Source organism: Bos javanicus, chromosome 21, assembly GCF_032452875.1.
Source record: "Bos javanicus breed banteng chromosome 21, ARS-OSU_banteng_1.0, whole genome shotgun sequence".
Classification (NCBI taxonomy): domain Eukaryota; kingdom Metazoa; phylum Chordata; class Mammalia; order Artiodactyla; family Bovidae; genus Bos; species Bos javanicus.
Window position 1 is genome coordinate 63,496,238 of NC_083888.1, and position 26,935 is coordinate 63,523,172.

Consider the following 26,935-nt stretch of genomic DNA (forward strand, 5'->3'; position numbering starts at 1 on the left):
CCGGGAAGGTGAGCGTGAATTCTGGGGCTGGTAACCCTGACTGTGCTTTATTCTCGGGCTTCTCTTCAGGGTGGTGTGGCCAGTGGTTCTCCAGACCCCGAAAGTGAGAATCGGGGAACAACTCTTAACACAGACACCAGGGCCAGCTGGGCCCACGGAGAGCTCCCATCCACTCTGGGTGCCCCATCCAGGTTGCACACAGTCTGGGGAAATTCACGGATTTTCCCCAAAGCCTGCACCAGCCACTTCTGACAACAGTTAGCTAAAAGCAGCCACTCTGCAGGGTGTCGGCCACACGGACATCTAGGGAAAGGGGAAAAGTCAACTCCCGCACCTCCTATGTGCCAGGCCCCACCCCAGAAGCTTTACAAACCTCCACTTTCCAGAGAAGGAAAAGGAGCTCAAAGTATATCTATGCAGTCCTGCCCCTTCGCAGCCCTTATAGAATGAGGTCAGGAATAAGTTAATAAGCAAACTGAGTGTAACTGGTAATGAGCAGAATTCACAGAAATCTATTGCCTCTAACCACCAAAAAAAAAAAAAAAAAATACCAGCCCAACTACCTCTTAATCGCTGTGGAGCCATAAAGCCAGCCCCAAGGTCTTCCTTCAAACACCTTTCCTTTGCAGAACAAGTTGTTGAAGGAACGTCAAGGTCACCCCGCGAGGGGAGCCAGGAAGCAAGCCTGTAGGACCGGGGCTGCAGCTCTGGCAAGGGAGCACACGAACCAGCGAGGTTCACCTGCCCGGAGCTGGAGCCACTGGCGTCCTTCACCGGATTCTCTCTCTAGGGACGAAGAAGCAGAATGGCGTCTGGGGATGTGGAATAAGAGCACCAGACCCCCCCAGAACACGACGGCTCTGACGGTGCCATCTAGTGTGTGCATAACGTTTCGTCTCAACGTCTGCCGGCGTCAGTCTGAGAACGTGTCTCCACTTCTGTGTGCAAAAATGCCATCGCGATCCGTCCCTGTGATACTCACTGTTCCTTATCTCGGGGATCCTCGAACTACAAGTCATGGACTGGCTGCTATTTTTGCAAATAAAGTTCTATTGAAACAGCCACCCTCATCCAGTACACATCATCCACGGATACTCTTGCCCTGTGATGGCAGAGCTGAGTAGCTGCAGCAGAGACGGTTGGGGCCTACAGAGCCTAAAATACATACTATCTGGAACTTTATCTCAGATAAAGCCCTAGCTTATCTAAAAAAAAAAAAAAAAAGCCCTGTGATCAAGTCTCCCAGACTTGAAGTTGATGCAAAAAATCTTTCTATCCTAAACCATTATGCTTCCTTACATAAACAAATCAGAACTCATGATGTCTCCCTTTTTGCCAAGGCTGCCAGGAAGCTCAGAACTAAAGTCTGTGCTCCACTGAAGTGTGGGTTACTAGAACAACCTTTCCCATCCCTTGAAGGTAGGACTCCTGTTGTTTCATCATCATTCTAACACTTCTGTTACTGGTTTACTTACAGTAAGAGACTCCATATTCCTTCGTTATGGAAGCAGCTATGGTGTAAATATTAAACAGAGAAGGAGCATGGGGACAGGAAGACGCTGCAGCACAGGGGTCCCTCTGCACCCCATGATAAGCCTTTGCAGAGACCCCATTCTCAGAATTCACCCAGGGACAGGAACCCCATTCCTTCCCTTTGAATCTCAACTCCCTCCAGCTGAGTCTGCTGGACCAGGAAACCCTGCATGAAGCTGGGTGAGCTCCGGGCACTTAGTGGTCTTTTCCAGTGCCCTACCAGCTTCTGAAGGGCACACTCATGCACTCAGACTCTCCTGGGCAGGGCCTGGGGGATAAGACCCGGGGACAGACACACAAAACACAGAGACACAAACACAGCCCACACCCTGGGAGCCTCCCGCTCCTCCCCACAAGGGCGCACAATGAAGGGCTCAGTCCAGAGGTGTGTATTGAGTGCCGCCCAGCGGAGCCAATCCCATTCCAGAGATGCGTGTCTGTGGGAGTAAATGGGCTGCCCAGAGTGACTCCTGAGCTCGCCAGGCAGAGTGCAGCCAGGCCAAAGGGCAGAGATACCCAGGGCCCAGAAAGGAGCCCCGGAGGCCAAGCTCAGACACTCCCCAACCACCACCAGGGAAGAACGATGGGGTTCTGGCCAAGCTCCAGCATCTCACAGCTCCACTTGGAAACCAGGTGCATGGATGGGGTCACCCTGAGCTAACACCCTCACACCAATGTCACAGCAGCAGCCTTCGGAACACTAGAGTATTTCATCAAACGAAGCTACAACAGGCGGCCTGGTACGAGGGGTGGAGCCCAGTGGCAGCTCTGGGAGGTGAACTCCAGAGGCTCCAGAGAAGTTTACTTCCCCCTGAGCACCCTGGAGGGTCCTGACACTTAAAAGCAAGAGCTCAGGGTCCAGTCCCTTGTCCTCCTAAGCAGTACAGTTTGAACCTGAGCTCAGCCAAGGCTGCCATCCCTTCCCCCTGCAGAAAAGCCCATAGGGAGTCACGAGGGTGTCAGCCACAGGCCCTGGGACTTCACTGAGCCCCGGATCCCAGGTGTGGACAGGGGCCTACCCCCCACAGAGGCCAGCGTCTCCGGGGCCATCGTCCACCAATCACCGCGTTGCTTACTCGGAGTTTATCAGGCGGTTGCTGCCACTGCTTGCTGGCAGGCTCTTCTGTTTACACCTAGCTTTCTCCAGCTCTCCCCAAGTGCGGAGGTAATAAAAGAGCCATTCCTTCGCAACGCAGACAGGGAGACTAACCCAAGCAAAGCCTAGCATGGGGCTGTGTTTAACAAGAGGAGAGGGGCTTTTGGGCTCCTTCTGGCTCGACTTGGGAATTCTGGTTAATAGCGCTTGCCTGGGAAGTGACCTGCCCAGCTGCCTCCATCCCATCCAGGGAGGCTGGGGGCACAGCCTCCACCCAGAATTCAGCCAGACTTGTTTGAGGCACTCCTGGCCCAGGGCACCATGGGTGGGAGAAAGGGGTGTTCGATGGAAGGACCACTCTGCCTGTCCACCCACTCGTCCCCCAGACCTCAGCAGGCCCCTTCAGTGAGCCAGGCAGGATGCTCACGTCGGAGAGGCAGAAGTGACTGAGTGGTCCCTGCCTCAGTCTTGGGGCAGGGGGCGGAGCGGAGATGGGACACACAAGCAGGAACCTACACTGCAGCCAGCAGCCAGGCCAGGACACCCAAGAGGAGAGAAGGAGCGGCTCCCTGCAGGCAGAGAGCAGAGACAGCTGCACAGGAGGGAGGCGGCTTCAAACCAGGTCTGAGTGAGTGAGTGAGTGAGTGAGTGTGTTCTCAGTCGTGTCCGACTCTTTGCAATCCCATGGACTGTAGCCCACCAGGCTCCTCTGTCCAAGGGATTCTCCAGGCAAGCATACTGGAGTGCGTTGCCATGCCCTCCTCCAGGGGATCTTCCCAACACAGGGATTAAACAGGCATCTCTTGTGTCTCCTGTGTTGGCAGGTGGATTCTTTACTATGTCTAGAGGGAGGGAAAGAAGAGCTGAGGCCCTAGAAACCTGGGACGAGCCTCCCTCTGCTGCTTCCTCATACCCTTGTGGTTCTACAGGAAATCCTTGACCTGTCTGAGCCTCAGTTTCCACATCTGTAAGATGGGAGTGGCCACCGCATCTCAGGGAGGCTATGATGAGGATTCAGGAGGTAAAGGGTTGGAAAGATGGGCCCCGTGGGGCCCCCATCTCTCTCAGCTCACATTCCTACTGGACCCCAAAACTCTTCTTGTTGATCAAAACATACAGCCTCCGCTGACATCAGCAGGGAATTCTCAGGCAACTGAAGAGCAGGCCACGGCTCTGGGGTGGAAACCCCTGGAGACCACGGGGGCCACGTGACAGAACAAGCCGAGTCCCAGACCAGGATCAGGTCAGTGGCAGGGCCTCCCCAGCCCGCAGCAGCTATGACGAGCAGCAGAGAGAAGCAGGAGGCCGCACTCCCGCACCCGCCCCCTAGGGCTCACGGTAATCTCAATCAGGGACCGGCGAACACAGGTCCCCGGGTGCCGGGTCGGGGGAATCCTCAGCCTCGGGTGGATTCTCCAGGCCTCCCACTTCTCCAGGCAGCCGAGTCAGAGCAAGACCCGGGAGGGCAAGGTTGGGGCCAGGACGCCAATGAGCTCACCTGCAGCTGAGGAGAGAGGCCCAGGATTGAACTGGCCAGGTCAACCATCCTCTCTGCCTCTCGGTCAGTGCCCTTCAGAACATTCAAGTAATTTATCAAACGAAGCTACAACAGGCAGCCTGGAGCAAGGCGTAGAGCCCAGCGGCAGCTTTGGGAGGTGGGAGAAAAGGCCAGGCCTTTCCCTCTCTGCATGTTGACCACATCGCTGCCCCAGAGGGTCAGACTGGCCCCAACACACGCCGGCCCACAGCGGGGCAGCCATCATCTTTACAACTACATTTAAGCCAAGGCCTCTCAACTACCTCCTCCAAGGTGTCCAGTGAACCCAGAAAGACCCACAAGACCCAGAGGTTCCCCTCAGGCAATGAGGAAATGGGGCAAGGTGCGTCTCCTCTCCCATCATATTCCCTCACAGCAAACTCATGCCAGGGTGGAAATGAAATTTCAACTTCTGGGCTGATGTGGTCAACTAGTAGTGACTGCCCTTCCAGGCCCAGGCCCAAAGGACAGAGGTGCTATGATTGACTAGTAATGTCTGCCACGGGTACAGCAAGGGGCAATGCAGGCACACGTGCTATATACACACCTGATCTTAACACATCTCTGGACAACAGCATTCCTTCAGGGAGAAATAAACACAGACAGAACACGGATAACAGAAAATAGGAAAGCTGGGACAGCTGGTCCAGAAGAATGGCCAAGACCAGGGAGGGGAGGAAGAAGAGTTGCCTACAATTTTCATAAATCTCTGAACGACTGTGGTTCAGTTGCTCAGTCATGTCCAATTCTTTGTGACCCCATGGACTGCAGCACGCTAGGCTTCCCTGTCCATCACCAACTCCCAGAGCTTGCTCAAGCTCATGTCCATTGAGTCAGTGATGCCCTCCAACCATCTTGTCCTCTGCCCGCCCCTTCTTCTCCTACCTTCAATCTTTCCCAGCCTCAGAGTCTCTTCGCATCAGCTGGCCAAAGTATTGGAGCTTCAGCTTCAGCATCAGTCCATCCAATGAATATTCAGGACTGATTTCCTTTAGAATTGACTGGTTGGATCTCCTTGCAATCCAAGGGACTCTCAAGAGTCTTCTCCAACACCACAGTTCAAAAGCATCAGTTCTGAACTTTACTAGCCAACAATAAACGCAAGGCCACGGGTTTTCTAGTCCATCTTACCTGCAGAGGTGTTTACAGAGAAGGTTTTCTCCCTGGAGAATAGACCTCTCTGCTCAGCTAGCCACCTCCCTGGCTCCAGCCCCTTCACTCTGGGTCTGGAAGAGGCTCCCAGAGGAACTCAAGCAGCTTGCACCCAAGGACCAAGAAACCACCATCCTGAGAACTGGGCTCATGGCAAAGTACAGATGGTCTCTCAAGGGTAGAGACACAGGCAGCAAAACTGGGAAGCTGGCAGAGGGCAGGGGCTCCCAAGCAGGGTACTGAGGGCACAGCTTCCCAAGGGGCACGAGGAGGTCCAGGCGAGCCCCTCAGAGCAGCTCACATTGGTCCAGCAGGGGACACTTGGATACTCTAAAGCCTGGAGTCTCCACACACAGCATGGGGGCAGATTCTGGGGCAGCGGCCCAGCCTTCATCACCACGCCCTCTCCCTCAGCCCAGCTACCCCCAGCCAGGGTCACTGTGGAGACAGAGAAGACAGCTTCCCCTCTACCGACAATGACGATGATCATCCTAGAAGAACGGGCAAAGATGCCCTTCCTGGGGCCTCAGTGGCAGGCCCCGTGCTAAGTGCCGTGCACACACTGGAACCTAGGTAACTGCCTCCCCTCCATTCAGTAAGTGAGGAACCCAGGCTGCAAGACCGAGGTGAAGGGCCACCCTCACCCAGTTAGCAAGGGGCAGAGCTAGGACAGGCCCACGCCTGGAGACTCCCCGGTAGGGCTCTCTGCTCACCCAGCTCTGCCCCTGAACACACCAGCAGGGTGCTTTCAGCCAGCGTGCACCAGGAGAGAAAGATCCAGGGTTCCCAGGAGGGCCCGCGGTCGTGCACGAGGGCATCATCTGGGCACCTCACTCCCTCTTGGTCCTGTGCTTGTCTCACTGCTCCCTGGCCCTTCGCAAAGCATCAGAGAAGCCGGCAACGGACCCTGGTCCTCAGGGTGGAGCGTGGACGCACCATTCATGCACACACACACATCCATGCATGCAAACACACAGACATGCACACACACGGATACACGGATACATACGCTTATGTGTACATGAAGCACACGCACATGCCTCCTTCTGGATACTCAAGTCCACAGCCCTTACTCCCCAGGCTGACCTTCCTAACATAAATAGACCTGCTGCTTTGGGTCCAAAGGCTCTGACATGCTGGCCCATTTCCCACCCAGAGGTTCTCTTCAAACACTAACCCACCGTTCCATCCTCCACCGTGGGTACCTCCGTTCTAAACCCTTGTTTATTTTCTGGGAAATTTAATGGATAAACAACCTGCTTTGCCAGCCTGTGCTTCTCATGGTCTACATTTCTTCTTACTCATAAAACCAGGAAACTTCAACTTGACAGAGGTAAATGAACTTGAACCTGTGCCCACTCTTACTCCACCACATACATCCCCCAAAAGATGTGATGATTCCAAACTTAAGAAATCATACTCCATGTCCAATTCCAAAGCAAGAATCTTCCCCTATGCTGGTCACTAACTTCAGGTCCATCTTCCCTGTCCCCTTCCATCTCGGTCTGTCTCAAATGTGTCCCAAAGCACCATCCTCATACCCGGGGGTTCACCTGAGCAGTGGGCAGGCTGGAGCACCTTGCAGAATAAAGGGAAGTGGAAGCAGAATGGACCCCTCACACACACTCACACACACAAAGACTAAATTTCCAAAAAATCAAGCGGTGCACCCAAGCCAGAGAGACGCAACTCCAGGTTGGTCTGACAGCTGCACCCTACAGGGCTCAAATCTCAGGTTTCTTCAATATGCAAGGTTGCCGTTTACCCGGCCCGGGCCCAGCCAAGACTCCCCCGAGGACCCCGCCTCCCTCCCTCCCTGCCCCTGCAAGCTACATGTGGGGCTGGAGGCCAGCCCGCCTGTTGCCCGGGCCCCTGGTGAGAGGGTGAGCAGGTGGGCAGCACAGGAGACCACAGCCCGGGTTGCTAACCCCAGCCTCACTGCATTCTCCATCCTTCCCGCCCACCTTGGTGTTGTTCCCCCAAAGTGGGGTGCAGACAAGAAGTCTCTGGGTCCACCCCTTCCCTCCAGGGACACCTCTCCACCTTGGTTTAGGACTTGAACACTGGAAACTCCCAAGAAAGATATACCAAATCCAGAGGCCAGTTTCTTGTTCGCTTTCTCTTTTTTATTTCAGGCTGCGCTTGGAAGCTTGCATGATCTTACTTCCCCAATCAGGGCTCAAACCCAGGATCCAGCGGTTAAAGAGCAGAGTCCTAACCACTGGACCACCAGGAAATTCCCAAGACCAGTTTCTTAGAGGGAACAAAACCTAGCCTGTTTTCTGCACCCACCACCTGAGCAGGAAACACATGAGGGAGAGGGGACCCTGAGATTCTGTGCCGGGGCCAGGCACGGAGCAGGGAGCCCACTGCACCCCACGCCCATCTGCTTCCAATTCACATAAGCAGACAAGATAGGGAGTCTTTTCAACTGGACATTAATCATTGGCAGCAATTAGATCCCCGAGACCTCGCAGTGGGTGTGCAATGAGTCCAGGAAAGCAGGAGGCCCTGGAGCGCTGAACAGCAGGGCCATGCCAACCTAGGTGCGCTGACACCCAGGGAAAGAGGGGCCCCGGGTCTGCTCCGCTCAGGTGCCGCCTGCAAAGCCCCGACTGTAATCAGATGGCAGAGGGCTGCGATGCAGAACGCCCGGCGGATTATTCAGCAATAAGGTGTAATTGAAAGGATTAACGTGAATGCGAGGTTTCCCTTCCAAAAATTCGAGGAACGCCAAAGCAACTCTCATCTGGGCTGGTATGACTCATGATTTAATAGAGGAACTTAATTTTCACTTCTGAGGAATCTGGGCTCCGGGAAACATTGTCTAAGAAACACTCATTTTGCTCCGCTGACAACAAGTACCGCCACCTCGAGAGTAAAAATAAAGATTTCCCTAGCTGGTCCGCTCCCCGCCGCCTCCCAGAATCCACCGTCAGCCACCGGGTGGACCCTCCATGGGCCTGGGCAGAGGCCAGGGTGTCAGAGGAAAGGGTGCAGTCTGAGGTCCACCAGGCAGGTCCTAACTCGATGGGGTGGCCGGGGACCAAGCCCTTCCCGTCTCGGAGGCACTGCTCAGGCTGGCCCGCCTGGAGGCACCTGGCAACCCTGCAGAGGGAGGGCCCCTGGCACAGCGCACCGTGTGGGCAGGATGCGAGGCTGCCCACCAGCACGACAGGCACAAGGGCATCTTCCTCCTGATGCCCGAAGGCTCCAGATGATGCAGCTCCCGGCACCTCCTGAAGACAGAAGGGCTCAGTGCCTAGAGCCCGAGGCACCGTCCTCCCAGCAGCACCGGCTCCAGGAGACAGAGCCCCAAACTCCCCACCCCCTCACTGCCTGACACTGGTCCTCACACACAACAGGGGCCCATGGGACCAGGGCTCAGAGGTCAGAGTAACCTGTCACCACCCACCAGCTATCTAGTTAGTGGAGGTGGGATTCCCCACCTCCATGACGAGAAGCTGGAGAAACGCCCAACCCCTCCCTCCTGGCTCAGTCCCTGTGCCCACACCCACAACGTCCCTGCCTCCCAGGGACCTTCCAGACCGGCCCAACTCTGCTCCAGATTCCAATGAGCATCGAATTTTACGGAAAAACTGGACCCATGGTGAGCATCTGGGGTGCAGATTTCTGCAAGCAGCGGTACCTGGCAGGCCCCTGTTATCCTGCCTCTTTACCATCCCAGCTGTATTTTCTTATTTACATGGCCCCAGCAGGTCCCCGTGCCCACAGCTTCCAGCTGAGGGATGGTTCCTGAAGGGGAGGAGAAATCAAGCGAGCTAGCTTGAGGCCACAGCACCCGAGTACCACCATCACACCACGGAAGGGCCCCGCAGGTGAGAATTTCCCATCAAGCATGACTAGACACAGGATGCTCCAAGATACCACAGGTCCTCAGATGCTCACTGCGCATCCTGGCAGCTCTGTCACCCGGCCAGTTGCAGCCAGGGTCCCTTCTATATCCTGCGCACCACTCACCGAGGTTTCCACGGGACCCAACGGTGACCAGGATGGGGGCCGCCACCCCTGCCCCGACCTTGCAACGGAGAACAGATACCCAGACCCCCTCCCCAACTCTTCCCCACCTCTGCTCGGGCCAAGGGAGAGGCACTCATTTATAAGTTGCCGATAATGTCACCCACCATTCATCCAAATGTGTCACTTACATCCCATTAGACTGTAATTATTTTTTAATTAAAACTAAGAAAACTGGCATGCCTGTGCCGACTTTATGCATCTGTTATGGGTTAAAATAGCTTTTAAAAAATGTTTCGGAGACCGCAGTCTATTGTGGCCACGGCCTCTGCCAAGGAAAACGCAAGCTTGCTTATTTTCTCCGTGGGGCGCGAGAGCGCCTGTGTGCGCCGGAACAGAATCGGCTGGCCGTGAAAAGAATTCTAAATAAAACACAAACATGGAATTTGGCAACGCCACAGAAGCAAGCTTAAGACTAATTCCAGCATGCGGACGGCTCTCACATAGTAAGTCTGGCTCCAGCATAAATGAAACCAGGCACTGTAAAATACCAAGCAAGTTGGAGTCTCAACTTAAAGAGACAGAACGCTGGTTCCAGGTATAAAAGCTTATTAAGCTGGGCTTGCGCTGGCTCCATAAATCCATAGGTTATTAGCTGTTTGCTTTCAGCCAATCCCTCCTTTCAGAGATGCATATGAGGAGAGAGAGAAAGAGAGAGAACAAGAAATGAAAACCATCACTTTGCACTTGACTTTTAGTGCAGCGGTTCTGGAAATACTGTGTTCATTATCTCGATTAGAGGAGAAACATTATCAAACCTCAAATACACACAGACTGAAAAGGGAGGTGGAGACGCAGGAGGGACTGAGCGATGCAAGGGAAGAATGCCCGTTGCACTGGAAGGATGAAAACGGTCCCCCTGGAAACCAGAGGCAACAGGAGGCAGGACTCGGCCACCGGGGGAAAGCCACGTGGGTGCTGGAGTCCCTCCACCCGGGGAAACGGCAATGGTAAGCCTTGTGATAATAAGTATAGTTACAGCAACAATAAAAATAGTAGAGTAATACCTGCTACTACCCCTCCCTTTCATATATCATCTGCAGTTGAAGCCAGTATAGAGTTGATAAAGCAGGGATGGTTCTCAAGTCTAATCAAGCGGTTAAGGGCTCTGAAGTCAGACTCGCCTTGGTTTCCAAGTCTGCAAAATGGGATAACAGCTTGCCCTCCTCACAGGGCTGGGCTGAGGGATACTGAGGATGGAGCCCACAGTGAGCATTTAGCAAAGCACCCCTAACAGAGTCGGGACTTTGAACCCAGCTCTCCAAGGGCAAAGTTGGACACCCCCTTCACCCCAGCACGCTCTCCTGGATGGGGCACCCTCCAGACTGGCCAGGTTTCCCAGGACTGGGAACTTCGGGCTCCCTCTGAGACTGGGGTGGGGCTGGGGACGCAGTCTCCTCCATAAGGCCCAGAGAAGGGCACTTCATCCACAGGGAGAGACTTGCCCTCAAAGTCTTCAGCGGGCCTCACAGCTGAAACTTGATCACACACACCGCAATCCAGGAAGAACTGCAAAGTTCAGGGAGGAAAAATAATCAGAAATGTCTCCACCATAAACACCCAGTCCTGGGCGAAACAGGGGCTCAGGGGAGGGCCCTGTTCTATGCTGACAGTGCTTCCATGCCACCACACACACACACACATATGCACAGACATGTACACACACGCACACATATGTACAGACATGTACACACGCACACATGTGTACAGACATGTACACACGCGCACACATATGCACAGACATGTACACACACGCACACATATGTACAGACATGTACACACGCACACATGTGTACAGACATGTACACACGCACACATATGCACAGACATGTACACACACGCACACATATGTACAGACATGTACACACGCACACATGTGTACAGACATGTACACACACGCACACATATGTACAGACAAATGCACGTACAGACACATAGACTCACATATAAACACACACGTATACACTTACCTACCCTCACATATAGGGCTTCCCACATGGTTCAGATGGTAAAGAATCTGCCTTTCAATGCAGGAGACACAGGTTTGATCCCTGGGTCAGGAAGATCCCCTGGAGAAGAGAATGGCAACCCTCTCCAGTATTCTTGCCTGGGAAATCCCATGGACGGAGGAGCCTGGTGGGCTGCAGTTCAACAGTCTCAAAGAGTCAGACACGACTTAGCACTAAACAACAACATTCACGTGTACACAAATACACGCATACCCATGAACACACAACGACACACATTCACATACAGGCACATACACACAAATACACACCAAGGCACAAACACTCAGGGCCTTCTATTACGGAGTCTGTGCCAGGCCCCAGGACCCTGGCAGAGGCAATGGGAAAAACCAGGGAGAAAATTACATGAGGCAACGTTTGGCTCTGAGTGAAAACGCCACGGAACGTTTTCCCTCTGGTCTTGGTGATTCCTGCAGGTCCACTCAGACCCGGATCATCACAGCCCTGACCATCTTAGTCCCAGAGCTGAACCAGCGTCAGTCCTCCCAGTGGACCAGGTGTGGTCACAGTCAGGCCACGCAGGGACTATCCTCCCAGCAAAGACCCGCACGGCTACACGGCTGGGCTGCCGACGCTCTCACTCACCCACGACCCGCCTTGCTCCCAAGGCCCCTGCAGCCTGACATGGTGACATCACACATGTGCGTCTTCCTAAAAAGATGCTGGACGTCTTAGAAGATGCACACTAAAAATACTCCTGGCTTCTTAGAGGCGGTTTACAAAAATAATTGTATTTTCTTAAAAAAAAAAATAATAAGATTATAGGCAAGTATGTGTCCAGCTATTTTTAGCTTCTATTCAACTCTACTAATTTTTTGTCTCATAACAGTCATTGCAGACTAGTTTTTAAAGCCACCCCCTCTGTTAATATGTGTGTTCTGAACTGGCATGAGGCCAGAATTGGGGGGGGCAGGGGGCAAGGGGCGCACAGCCTTCCATAAACCACGCAGGTCTGAGTGCTGTCCAGAGAGGACCCTGTCAGAGAATCATCGCCTCCTGGGGAAAAGAACATGTGGTCATTCCACTGAAGGTCAGCTCCAAGTTCAATCCACCACACATTTGGGGGGGGTGCCCTGCCTGTGCCTGAATCTGTGCCAGGCATTGGGAGTTCACAGAGGGCACCAAACTGGGGTTGCTGCCCTGGAGGGGCTCACAACCCGGGAAGGGGATGTGTTGTGGGTTGCATGGCCACCCCTGAAATGAAGCATTCTTAGATGTTTCTAACCAAATCCTTAGAATCTGTGAATGTGACCTTATTTGGGAAAAGGGTCACTGCAGACAGAATTAAGCTCAGGATGTGAGACGACATCATCCCAGATTATCCGGGTGGGCTCTAAACCCAATGACAGTTGCCCTTTTCGTTTTAATTATCCCAGAGAGCAGACAGATCCCCAAGGAGGAGGCCACGTGACCACAGCGGCAGAGACAGGAAGGATGCGGCCACAAGCTAAGGGACGCCTGGATCCCCCGGAAGCTGGAATATTCTCCCCTTTGGAGGGAGCGCGGCCCTACTGACACCGTGCTTGCGGACTGGCAGCGTTCAGAACTGTGAAATAACTAACTTCTACTGTTCGAAGGAACCCAGACTGTGGTCATTTGCTTCAGCAATCCTAGGGCCACAGAGAGAGATCACAGCTCTGCGTGATAACCCCCACCCTATCCCACCAGGGCTTCCCTGGTGGCTCAGGAGGAAGAGAATCCACCTGCAATGCAGGAGACCCAGGTTCGATCCCTGGGCCCGGGAGATCCCCTGGAGAAGGGTATGGCAACCCACTCCAGTATTCTTGCCTGGAGTATCCCCATGGACAGAGGAGCCTGGCAGGCTACAGTTCACGGGGTCACAAAGAGTCAGATGCGACTGAGAGACTAACACGTTCACTCTTCCGCCTTTAACAAGGACCCGAGGCCTCTTGACCAGAGGAGCAGACGCAGGGCGTTGCCCATAGTCCAGCTCAGGATGCCTGTTCTTCAACCCCTCCCATGCCAGCAAGGCTGGTGTGACGAGGACCCCTGCAGACAGGAGAGGTTCAGAGAGGGGCCACGCAGACCCTCAGACACCAGCCGGCTCTCCCTGGCCCCCAAGGGTCCCCACCCTAAATACACGCTCTTCCTGCTGACCTGAACCCAAATCAACACCCTGAGGACACAGCAGAAAGGACAGTGTAAACTGTCCATTTGCAAATCTTCCCCCCAAGGCTCAAGCTAACGGAATGCGTAGCTGACCGCTGAAAACCAGCACCCGGGCAGATGGGGCCACTGTGGGGAAGCCTTTACAAGTGACGTTAGAGACCCTCAAAGGGACCGAAGACACTGGCCCAGGACCACAGCCGCAGGCACCAAGTCTGAGTCCGGACGCCGGTTCCTGCCCGGACTCTCAGGTTTACTAACCACATAACCTGGGCCAGCTGGTGTCCACATCCCTGAGGCTTGGAGTCCTCAGCTATAAACCCCAACGGTCAGCTACGGGTGAGGAGGTGGAAATACTGGGCCCCTTGAGCACTGCCGGCGGGAATGTAAGAGGATGCAGACGCCGTGGGAAACAGGTGGGTGTTTCCTCAATGAGCAGAATTACCGTGTGATCCAGCAATTCCACCCTGGGTACTCAACCACCCTGAAAGCAGGGTCTCCAACCATTACACACACACCCGCATTCCCAGCAGCACTATGCACGGTAGCCAAAGGTGGAAATAAACCAGTGTCCAGCACAGGATGAATGGCTCAACCGTGGTCCATCCACACAGTGAGTATGAGTCAGCCTTCAACAGGAAGGTATAACACATATGGGAAAAGAATCAGAAGGAGAATTGGTATAGGCATGCACACAACTGAACCACTTAGCTGGACACCTACAACTCAGAGAACATTGTAAATCAACTATACTTCAGCAAAGCAAAGTTTAAAAGGATAGATAAAAAGCAAGGTGATCCGAACACATGCCGTAACGTGAATGAACCTTGAGGACACGGTGCTGAGTGACCCGCAAGACCAGTACTGCATGATTCCACTCACGGGAGGCCCGCAGAGCGGTCAAGTTCAGAGAGACAGGAAGGAGTGAAAGGTGGTTGCGGGCTGGGAGCGGGGCGGATGGGCAGAGTTTCGATCTGGGGTGACAAAGTGCCCGCGATGGACAGCGGTGATGGTAGTAGAAGGAGGTGAATGGACTTAATGCCACTTGACTAAAAATGATTAAGATGCTAAATTTCATGCTTTGTGTCATTTACCACAATAATAAAAAAATATTTTCAACACACACAGCCTCACACTGTTGTGAGAAAGAATCGGTGGAGACGACTGTATGCAGCCCGAGCACACAGTGGGTCCTCAGGCCATGGTTTCCCTGCTGTTAAAGCAAGACAGAATTGTGCATGCCAGCTCACTCACTAAGTCACATCCGACTCTTTTTGCAACCCCATGGACTGGAGCCCACCAGGCTATTCTGTCCATGGAGTTTTCCAAGCAAAGAATACTGCAGTGGGTGGCCATTTCCTCCTCCAGGGGATCTTCCCGACCCAGGGATGGAACCTGCATCTCCTGCATTGGCAGGCGGATTCTTTACCACTGAGCCACCAGGGAAGTAAGAAAAAACTAGATGCTGGTTCATAAAACACCAGGAAATTCACGAAGAGGGCGCCTGCATCAGGAAACACTGGTTACACACGGCTCCAAGGCCGACTCAGGCGCCAAGAGCCTGGTCCCACCAGCCCTTCCTCACCTGTCGTGAACAAAAGGCCATCATTAAAAATGTCTGGGCTTAGGAAAAGATTCCAACTGCTCCCGTCTCTGCAGGGAGTGACTCCATTGTTGCATTGACCTCCTTGGAGAAGAACTACCGAGCCCTCTGACCCCTCGTGCTGAAACCATAAAACACAGGTCCTCCAATCGGCCCAGGCTTGGGCCAGCCCCGAGCAGCTCCCCTGATTCATTACCTTGCCCCTCTCCCTCACACCTGCCAGGTGGAAGGCCAGAGGGGTGGGCAGTCCAGAGCCAGAAAGGGAGAAGAGCAGCGTGTGGCCCCCACACCCAAGGGGACCTGGGTTCAAATCCCACCTCTGCCCTCTGGCAGCTGTGCTATGTGAGGCAAGTCAAATCACCTCTCTAGTCGAGGTCACCTCACGGGTGACCTACAGAGTAGGTTACCTTCCTAAGAGAGATGCTTAAGTGTGTGGGAAGGCCCCCAGCAGAGAGCCTGAGGCTGGGGAGTAGCGGGGGAGGGACACACAGAAATGATGACCTGGCTGTGACCTGATGGCCCCCTGCTGCACATAAGGACCCCAAAGGGAGAGGAACTCACCGTGGTCGCCTCCCCCACCCCGACCACACACATGGTCACACGTCATCCCCCACCCCGGCTCTCGGATTATTATTAAATAACGCCCCCAAGGAGGGGGTGGGCGCCTCGGGCAGGCTACAGATTCCACCCCCCCACCCCCGCCAGTACAACGCTGGGTGGCAGAACACCACAGAGGGACCCCTGCCCGCCAAGGGTTTCTTCCCACTGCTTTTTGGATTAAATTGGCCAGCCCTGATTATGTTTGGATAAACTTTATTTCATGGTTTAGACGATTTTGGTTTGATTGTGAAATATGTACAGCACGCAGTCCCTCCTCTGCCCCGCCCGGCCCTCGGGTTTGAAAAGTCAAGGACATCTTGTTCCCCCTACCAAAAAAAAAAAGCAGCCACGAACACCTCCAGCTATAAGGACGACAAAAGTGGGTTTCTTCTGGAGGAGAAATTGCTTCCAGGAAACCACGTGCAAAAACAGGAGCGCATCGCACTCGCGCGTGCCTCAGTCTGCTTGCGCTCACAGATGTGAGCACGCCTTTGTGGGGTCTCAGCGTCCACCAGCTCCAGCGGGCCGGGCCAACTCAAGTGCTGGGAAGACTGAGAAGGGGCTCCAAGCCAACCCGGCACGTGAAGGAACTCAAGGGCAATCTGATGACACAATCTTTCCCCACACTCCAGGCCTCGTCTTCAATGTCAAAACTTCCCCATGGGGGGTCTGAGGGTTCGATACTCTGTGCTTTCATAAGTCACTAACAAGTCGGACCCCTTGGGGGCCAGCTGGGGCTACAGGGGGGCTCATGGGGTCAGTGGGATCCCCACACACACATCTGTCACCCGGCCACACCTGGGAAGGAGTCTGTCCCCCCCACACCTCACCTCCACGAGGAGAACCCAGTGGTCCTCCGAGACCCTCCCAGCTCCCACGAGCCCAGTTGCGTAATTTCCCTCAAGCAGAGAAAGGCCTTAAGGAGGGTGTGCCTCCCAGTGTCTGTCCACCCCCCACCACCACTGTGAGGTCCTCCAGGGCAGAGTCCCCAGGGCGCTCATTCCTGGACCTCCACGTCCAGCCCAGATCAGGCAGCGGCATGACCCGCGGAGGAAGGAAGACACAGGGGACTCTCCCAGGACCATATCCGAACGCGACCTGGCTTCCCATGGGTGACCTGCCTTTCTGTCGCCTGCCTCTGAGCCACCAAGCAGCCCAACAAGGCAAAGCTGGAGGGACAGCCCAGAACACGACTCCAGGGTGGGCCAGACCCACGTTCCAGTCTCAGTTCGGCTCTTTGTGTGCTGTGTGAGCCCTGGTGCGTTGCGCAGCCTCTCTGAGCCCCAGTATCCTCATGAGCAAAAGGATGGGGCTGGACTCCCTGTGGCCCCGCGGTTAAGACGCTGCACTTCCACTGCAGAGGGCTGCAAGTTCAATCCCTGGCCCGGGAACTAAGATCCCACATGTCACATTAAAGAGAAAAAAAAAAAAAAATCTGCAAAACAGAAAGGATGTGGCTGCCTTTCCTTCCAGGTGTCACGAGGATGGGTGCCTGAGTGAGGTACATACGGTGCCCAGAAAGGTGCTGGGTCCTGTCAGGCCCCTGAGACACAGTGGCAAGTCTTAGGGGCAGTGATGGCGCTGGGCCTTCCTCCTCTTTCATTCCTGCTAAGAAAACCTCCCAGGACAGACGTTCAAAGAGATGGCAACCAAGTCACCGGAGTACAGAGCACCCAAGGCCAGGCTTCTCCTTCCTGCCCCCCAAACTTCCCTTTGTCTGTGCTTCCCCACATGCTGGCAATCAGCTGTGACCACCCCAGGATGGAGGCCAATCAGGGGACCCTCCAAGGCAGGAATGAAGAGTGGGTACTTCTAGGGTTCCCATTTCTCAGATGGGTAAACTGAGGCTTGGAGAAAGACAGCGGCTAGCCCAGGGTCACATAGCAACACCAGCGCACCTTGAGAACAAGGAACGAGCACGGTTCCGTCTCTGGAGCCTCCCACGATGCCTGCAGCACTTCCACCAATGTGTGTCCACAATGGCATTTAATTTCAAGCATAAATCCATGCCACAGAAGAGATGAGCCACAGAAGGGACAGGGCAGCCAGCAATCAAAGGACAATGACAGAAAGCCTCAAAGCTGGGACGCATGGACGCAGGTCCCCACCGCAGGTGGCAAAACTGGGGGTCCAAGAGGCTAGGTTCAGGGCTCCCCAAAACAAAAATTCTAGCAGCTGCCAAATCTAACTGCACGTATCACATGGCTTCAGCTAGATGATAAGTTTCCCTCTCCAGTTTCCAATATGAACTCAAGACGGGCAGTGATGTCTAGTGGGCAGAGGCTGGGGAAGGACAGAGCTGTGCCACAGCACATCTTGTGGCCTCTTCCCCCATCTATACCTCAGTGCCCCCGCTCCGGACGATGAACAGGTTGGGTAAGATGATCTCTCAGAACCCCTGGTCCCAGATCATTAAAAAATTAACTCAAGTCTTCAGGTCACTGGAGGCAGACCCATTTCTGGGCCACTCCATCCATACAGAGGGCGCCCAGCCTCCTCCGCCCCGTTTGGATTTCCTTTCAAGCTGCAGAACGTGGCCACCCTGCTCTGAGATCTGTGATGTCGGTGGCCAGTGCTGGTCCTTCTCATCCACTAACAGCTTTAAAGCGCTGCACCCAGCGCTGCATTAAAAATTAATTACACATGCTATTTTATTGCCAGTGCATAATGTAATGAGCACCAGCTGTGCTAAACAGCCAAACTCCTTTTTAAGACAGCTATAAAAAAAAAAAAAAAAGGAAAGAAAGAAAGAAAGAAACTGCACTTCCAAATGCCTCTCCTGTCAGAGCAGAAAAACAGCAACATCTTGTGCAGATTTTGAACAGAATTCTTTGATTTAGCTCTGCCTTCAGAACGTCTGAAGGGCCGGCTCGGAGAGGCAAGTGGAATCTGGCGAGGCAGTGCAGCAGTCTCCACTTGGGGATGTTGCTGGGACCCCCCTTTTATCTAAGGGCAGTCACACGAGTAGGTGCCCCAGACCCCTACTAGGCAGCATGGGCCCCTCCTGGCCCTCAAACCCCCTCTGATGCCTGGTGGTGTCGAGATCTGGGTCTGCAGCTCTGGGGGACAGGGGACTTCCCTGGAGTCCACTCAAGCACTGCTGCCCTTGGCCACCTCCCCCAGGCTGGAGGGGCGGCTTCCTCTGACCGGGAGAGCCGTGCAGCCCCCAGGAAGCCGGCAGACAGACACCAGAGCAGACGCCAGTCACCACTGACGGTGGGATAGCCGGCCCCCTCCAGCGACGGAGACATCAGCGCAGGGCATACAGATGACTCTTTACATTTTTAATAACTCCCCTGAGAGCCCTTCCTCCAACAGTGAGCCAACCCCACCACAGCCCCTGGGACCTGGTGAGCCCAGAAAGACCCCACAAGGCACGTGACTCTGCAGCGAGAATCAGGAGAAAGGCAAGGGTGTGTCTGGAACCTTCCGGGACAGAGGGCTTCTGTCCACACACGTGCGCCCACACTCAACTTCTCTTCCTCATCCCATACTCACCCCTCCCTCCAAGGTCTCCATGGAGGCTCCCATGCCCCAGCAGTGCGCCTCTGCACCCACCCCCGCCCCAGAATGGAGGCGGTGCCCCAGCGGGGGCCTGATGAGCACTGCCATCTTGGTCCACGTCGCCCTGTGGCTGCCCACTGATCCTCCGGTGTTAATCAAACCCAGTCCGAAATGAAACTACGGCTTGCTTCTCGTTCTAGTATGAAATGTGCAAAGCGCAGACCATATCATTAACATAAAACTTCCAGAAATAAGACCACTTTCCAGACAGACTGTATTAATTGCATCAAGCTTCCACAGCTAGGGTGGTCTCCTTCACGGCGTCCCATTGGAAGGCTCCAGTTATAAAAACCAACACAAAATGAACACTGGGATATAATTGAAGGAGGAGAAAAACGATAGATTCTACTGTGAAACCCTACTATTTACTTACAGGTATTCTTTTATCTTTATTGTCCTTTTAACCCATGCCAAGAAACCCCAGACTGGTTAAATAACACAGCAAGCACAATTTCAGTAGAAAAGTAAATTGAATTTAACTTTACAAGATTGCCCTGTGATTTCAGCATATACTAATGACTGCAACTGACTCCTTCTATTAAATCCAAACACTTCACTTCCCCGAGCCGGGATCCTGTGTGTTCTTGCTGGAGACCTTGAACTTCACCAAGCGCATGTATTAATCACTGTGGCTGATGACCATTTGCGGCTTTTAAATATGCAATGAAGTTTCTCGGTTCCTTCACCACCTCCCAAAGCTGGTACACCGCCTGAGCCAGCCAAGAGGCTAAATGCCTTTAAGAATGGAAACTAGGGATCCAGCTTCAAGTAAGATTCCAAATGGAGCCAGGCAGGTAATGATATAATGATGTGAGACTCATCCTGCTTGTGCATGAATCAGAATGTCTGGAGGGTTCGCTCAGCAAGAGGCATTGTTCTCAGCACCTGGCGAGCATGACCTCATCCAAACTTCAGAACATGCTTTCAATGACCCCATTTTACAGGTGAGGAAACTGAGGCAAAGGGGTAGAAATGATTTGTCCAAGGTCACACAGCTATACAGGACAAAGCAGTCTTCACTCTGCAGTCTGATACTCTCTCTAATGACTGCCTCCCCATCATGGAAGCCTCAGAACAGGGAAAGGTTTGGGAGTCCAAAACCCAGTGGTTCTCTGAAAACCCCAGCCCCACCTCGGGAGCCCTAGCCAAATCCCACACAGGCAACCCCAGCATCTCAGGAATCGAAACTGAAGATCAGTATGAGAGAGGAGCCTTGCTTTTAAATGCTACACATGTACCACATGCAGAGAAGGCACTGGCACCCCACTCCAGTACTCTCGCCTGGAAAATCCCAGGGACGGGGGAGCCTGGTAGGCTGCAGTCCATGGGGTCGCAAAGAGCAGATACGACTGAGCATCTTCACTTTCACTTTTCACTTTCATGCACTGGAGAAGGAAATGGCAACCCACTCCAGTACTCTTGCCTGGAGAATCCCAGGGACGGGGGAGCCTGGTGGGCTGCCGTCTATGGGGTCGCACAGAGTCAGACACGACTAAAGCGACTTAGCAGCAGCAGCAGCAGCAGCAGCAGCATGTACCACATGGGCTTCCCTGGTGGCTCAGTGCTAAAGAATCTGCCAGCCAATGCAGGAGACACAGGTTCCATCCCTGGTCTGGGAAAGTGCCCTGGAGAAGGAAATGGAAACCCAGTGCCTGATTCGTGTCTGGAAAACCCCATGGACAGAGGAGCCTGGAGAGCTACAGTCCATGGGGTCACAAGAGTCGGACACATATATATACATACTAAATCATTTAAGTAGTGTCCGACTCTGCCAGGCTCCCCTGTCCAAGGGATTCTCCAGGCAAGAATACTGGAGTCAGTTGCCATGCCCTTCTCCAGGGGATCTCCCCAACCCAGGGATCAAACCCACATCTCTTATATCTCGTAATTGGCAGGCAGGTTCTTTACCACAGGCGCCACCTGGCAAGGCCAGAAGGGGAAACTGACGTCCAGAGAAGGGAAATGACTTATTCAAGGTCACCAGCCAGGTGGAGTCAGAGCCCGGACCAGAGCCCCAGACCTTTGACTCCCCAGGCACCTTGGAGAAGTTCGTATGTGGAATTTCCCAGGGAACACATTTCAGTTTCCAGGAACACCCCCAAGTCAACAGGCATAAAGCAAAGGGGACCCCTAGTCCCTTCTCCTTCCTGTGACGATCAGAAGGTCTGGCATTGGGGTCCTGGGAGGCAGGGCTGTTTAGGATGCTCCCAGAGGGAAAGGTACACACACACACACACACACACACACCTGTGTGGTTTTCGCCCCCATAAAATCTCATCCTCCTATAAATAACCTTGAATGCATTCACAGGCATGCGATTAACCTGGGTGAACACGGTTACACCAGGGTTTCCCATATTAATTTGAAGACAGAGGTTCAGTGCATCCTGATCCAAAAAGGGACAAAACAAAGTTAAGGACGGCAGCCCCTTTCCGTCTTTACAGAGGACCGCTTCTTCCTAACGGGTTACTGGGAATTTAATGACTCCTTTCAAACTACTAATTAAACAGGCACTAGAAACACTTTAGCAAACAGTCCAGTGCCAGGGACAGAAGCCACAAAGGGACAAGCATCACTGGAATAGGATATTTTCAGGTACTGACACTGATCTGAAAACATGATGGCACAACCTGACCCAGGCTAATTACCGCAGACCCAAGGAGGAAAGAGCGGGACTAGGGATCGGGGCAGAGCGTCCGAAGCTGAGAGCCGACCCCTGAGCAGGCCATGAGGAGAGGCCCAGGGATCCAAGGGACAGACACGGCCCCATCTCGCCCCGCGCCCCCCAGCACTGCCAACAACCACAGGGGCTGCTCCCAAGTTCTGAGCCCTGATGGCATCAAGTTCTGAAGTCCAGGAAGGCCTCTGAGCCAGGTGAGCCAAGGCCAAAGGGGAAGCGGGTGCAGGATGGGCGGCCGGGGATCAAAGCCCACCTCTGCCCTCCCAGCCCCTCCCTCTGGTCCCCATTCCCGCTCCACCACCTGGCCCATCACACTGCAAAAGTTACAGGAGGGCTGGGACCCGCCAACTGCACCTCAGTTTGCACAAGAATGAGTGAACGAATGAGTGAACGCATGAATGGGAGCCTCGATACCTCACGTCTACGGGGCTCATCCACAAAGTGGGAACAGGAAAGTTACCTCCTAAGGTGACTGTGAGGATTAAATTCAAGAAGGCACACCACATGCCTAGTACAAGGCAGCACACAGTAGGCCCTCAGTTCACGTTCCCTACAAGGAAAGCAGGCTGCACTGTGGCTAAGCGGGACAGAGTAAGAACATTCCCCAGGACGTCAGCAGAGGGGCACGGCCCAGTGGGAAGAGGGGTGGCCTTGTTGGGAGACGGCCTGGTGGCAAATCCCAGGTCGCAGCCCGGCCCAGCCACTGGCCCCCCCACCCCTGAGCCTTGGCTTTCCCATCTGTAAAAAGGGATTAATTAACTCGCGCTCAGCCATAGCTTCTAAGCAGAGCCAGAGATTAAGCACAGCGGAAGGCTGAGCCAAGCCCTAGGCAACTCCACTGCCAGGGAGAGCCTGTTCCTGCACCAACTTGACCGAGTCCAGTCATGAACACTCAGGCTGACCGTCAACAGTACGACCCCCCGCCCAACAGCTGCAGCACGAATTACGGGAAGTCAAGAGAGCCATGCAGCCACCCAGACGGAGTAGGTGCCCTGCACTCAGCAAGCAGGGGTCACAGCACAGACCCACGGAGCTAGGACAGAATGCCCCATCGCCCTGGGCACCCGGGCGGCTCGGGACAGGGAGCCACCCTCTTTGCAAACTGTGCAGATGCCTTCCTGGGTGATTCAGTCTCTGCTCTGTGCATTCAGGACCCAAGCCCAGTACCTATGACATCAGCATCTGTCACAGGAAGGGGCACCGAAGGCTTCAGGCCACCATCCCACCAGCAGGAAGGCCTGGGGCTGGGCTGCCCACGGTCCTCTGCAGAGCTGCGTCTCTAACAGGGGCCACCCCTTGGGACAGCTTCAGCTAAAAGTAAAACCTGCCCCCCAAAAAACACAAGTCTCTTTTTCAGTGCTCGAGTCAAGAGAAAGCCAGCAACACGCCTAGTGCCAAAGCAGGGACACACGGAACCTGCCCTGGCGGGGCACTCACCCTGTCCTTTCCTGGTCCCTGCGGGGCACCCGCCACCACCCATGTCTGTATCAGCATCAAGGCTCCTGCAGCCTCAGTGTCTTTTACATCAGGCTCTGCCGAGATATTAAGCAGGAGAGGCTGGGATGAGGGGTCCCCGCCTGCACATTCCAGGGACCCCAGGCCGGAACAAGAGTTTGGGTTTTGTTTGTGGAGGGAGAAGGGAGGTATCACAGCACAGGTCGAGTAGCTGCATTGCCCTGTCTGCCCATCTGTATAATAGGTGGCTACGCCAACCCCGCCCCCTGCCCTGTGGGCGCCGCCCCCCTTACTCCACACACCCCAGAATGTTTCACTCCCTCCCAGAGCCGAAGCTAAAAGGCTCCTCCAGATAAACTTTTTTCTAAAAGTTAATGGGCAACATATTCTCGCAAAGAGAAACTCAGCATTTTGGAGGGCTCCGGCGATGTACACAGACAACCAAAGGATCATCTCCTGACCTTGTATTGGAGGGAGGGGCGGGGCGGGGGCGGTGGGTAGTGGCTGGAGTGGGGAGAGCAGTGGCGAGGGCAGAAGAAAACCTCAGATGTTGAGCGTTATCCAATTAAACTTTAGCTAAACAGCCGGAAGAGATGAAATTTGGAGACTGGGAGTGAGATCTCGGAAGGGGAGGAGGCATGGTTCGGGGGGAGGACCACCTGACCAATGGGGACCGGGTCTCCGGTGTAGAGTTGTGTCATCAGCCTTGGCATCTCTCCCCTGGGCCCCCACACCTTTGCCCCAGCCCACCTGCGAGAGAGGCAGCCGACAGCCCTGCCCACGGCATCCCCGCACCCCCGGGAGCCCGCCCCTACCCCACCGCGGCGGTCGGTTACCTGACAACTGACACTGACATCCAAAGGGAGCCTCCGTCTGACCCTCACCCTGAGTCCCGTCACCCGAGCCAGGGAGCGCGCTGCAGCACGGCAGGGGGACGCAGGGCGGCAGAGCGCCCAGGGCGCGCAGAGGCGAAGTAATCGCGGATGGGTGAGGGTGGGAGGAGGTGGCAGCTATGGGGGCCATCGCTGGCAGCTGGGCAGGCCTGCACGGCCCTGGAGAGAAAACAATAGAAAAGGCTGGTCAGTCGGACCCTGGACTGTGCGAGGGCTTCGGGGAGTGGAAGGAACGGGGCCCGGGGCAGAGAGGGCTGCAGGCCGCCCTTGCAGGGTAAGGGTGCAGGGTGCCAGCCCCTGCCGTGGGGGCGGGGTGGGGGGGGGGCAGCCAGGACTAGGGGCGGGGTCAGGGAAGTGGGCGGGGCCTGACGGGGTCCTGCGGCTACAGCTGCCATATGGGTACCAGACTCCCATCCCCGGGAGGTCTAACGCCGGGGCTGGGGCACCCAGGGGCCATCAGGACCCCTGATCCCGGGAAGGTCTCCCCAGGTGGGGGCTTCTGGTGTGTCCCGGAGCAGACTCCACTGGGATACTGTTTTCCCCCACATCTGGGCCACCCCCTCTGGAAGAGCCAGGAAGTCCCAAGCTGCCACTGTGCGCTCTGTCAGGATGGGCTGTCTGTGCAAGCCTGGGGCACCCCCAGGTGGTCCCCTCCCAGTGCCTGGGCACTGCCCAGCCTCCCGCCTGGAGGAAGGCCAGCCAGTGCCCTTTCCAGCCCAGAGCAACTGACACCAACACACAGCACCCAAGCCCCAAGGTCTTTTCGAAGGCTTTGAACCCCGTCCACCGCCTCGCCCCAGAGAGCCCTGGCACCACTCAGCACCCCCTCTTCACACCTCCCCGTTTCTGACAGTGGAGACGCCCAGCCAGGGGCCTGCCAGTCTCCACCCAGCCCCACAGCTAGCCCGGGCTCCCCGGCAAGGCCTGCGTTTGATTTGGCCGTTTATCTTAAATGGCTAAGAGACCACCAGGGCAAAACATTTGTGTGAAGCCCTTGCCAAAACCACAAGTGAAGAAGCCCAAATTCCCTGGGTAAATAATTGAGCGGGGAAGCATCAGAGAAACAAAAGGGAAACATCAACAAGATGACGGGCAGCTGGGCTCCAGGGCCGGCTCTGCCAGGGACGCTCCCCTCACCCACAGGCTGCTCTGTGCCCTGCACAGGTCTAGGGGGGTGGGGATGTGCCCACTCTACAGCCATCATGAGGGAGCCACAGAGCCCTGCAAACCCTCTGTCAGCCAGCAGCCTGCCAGTCTTCATCATGAGGGAGCTTCCCAGCATGCCCTGGGGGCAGGGCTCAGCAGACCCACTGCACAGACCAGGAAACTGATGACATGACCACAGAAAACTGCAGACAGCGGCAGCCAGACCCACCAAAACCCTGCTGGCTGTCTGGCTCCAGAACCAGGGCTCTTTCTCAGTACCTCATGGGTCTCCAAAATAGGTATTATCTTGGACCAGGGGTATCAGAGCACGTGAAGACCGCTTGCACGTGTTCTGCCAAGAGGCCAGAGCTTAACACCCACACCAACACCCAGTCCTTCTGGGCCAATGAGGACCGTGTGCTAGGCTAGGCTCTGGGCCGAGCCATTTCTGAGCCCATGACAGCCCTGGAAGGTGTGGCCAAGACCTCGTGTGCTGTTCCAGCCACAAATGCGGAGCAGAAGGCCGTGCCCGAGATTTGATGCAGGAACCTCAAGAAAGGTTACCTGATCTGAAACCAGTGTCCCCGGCCTCCTCCCAGAAGCCTGCCCTGCCCGACCCTTGCCCGAAAGTCCCTGGGGCTGGAGACAGCACATTCATCCTGTCCACACCTGCCCTCACACCACGGAAGACACAGTGGCTTTGTGCCAAGCACCTGTCCCAAGGAGCTGGACTCATTTCACCACGAACACCCCGCTCCACAGAGAAGACCACCTCCAATCTAGGGGGTGGGGCTGAGGGGGACTGAGGCTTGGGGAGGTCTGGACTTGAACCTGGAGTGTCTCCAAAGTACGGAAGTGCCCTGCCTCCCCTAGGGGGTGAGGAGAGTGCTGCAGCATGGATGGGGGGACCAGGGCACCCCAGGATCCTGAGAGGCAGGGCCATGAGGGTTGGGAGGAAGCCAGAGGGTCCTTGGGCTGAGTCGGGCCTCCAGAGCTTGCAAAGAACAACTTCTGGCCCCCAGGTTCTGGGTGAGGCCACAGCACACAAGCCACCACTGTTTCCCACGGCTGAGAAAACCAGCTGGAGCATCCAGGTAACAAGCATCCAGTCCCAGGCTCGAAGGGAGCAGAGCCTGTGTGTCCCTGGTTGGGAGGAAGGGCCAAAGGGCAAGTCCAGTCACACCCCTCTCCTTCTGGAAAGGTCGGGCTTCGGGAGGCCAGAGTCTACAGGCAAAGTCATCCTCCAACTCGGACGGGGGCGGGGGGGCGGGTCGGCCCCCAGAGGGGCTCCCGGGTAACCTCATTAGACTTCTGGCCTCCTAGAAGTCCACCTGCTCCGAGGAGCCGCTTCATGGAGGCAGAGGAGGGCGCAGCAAGGGTGAGGGGGCTTCTAATTCTAAGTGGCCCACAGAGGCCCCCCAGGGTGCTCTCACAAGACCCCTCTGCCCTGGGGGAGGTCCCCCTATCCCACCCAGACCAGCTTA

At 55.1% G+C, this 26,935-nt stretch overlaps 1 protein-coding gene across 6 annotated transcripts in view; it reads right to left on the bottom strand.

Moving 5' to 3' along the window:
- Positions 1-26,935, bottom strand: part of BCL11B (BCL11 transcription factor B) — a 102,470-nt gene that overhangs the window by 36,453 nt on the left and 39,082 nt on the right. For 3 of the 6 annotated variants that reach the window (XM_061395283.1, XM_061395280.1, XM_061395279.1), the window contains one exon: positions 24,249-24,464. The exons of 2 other annotated variants lie outside the window; for them this stretch is intronic. In XM_061395283.1, coding sequence (XP_061251267.1) covers positions 24,249-24,464 — 216 coding nt within the window. Of the gene's footprint in view, positions 1-23,394; positions 23,490-24,248; positions 24,465-26,935 lie in introns of those variants that run through there. One more of the 6 variants, XM_061395285.1, reaches the window with a different exon arrangement.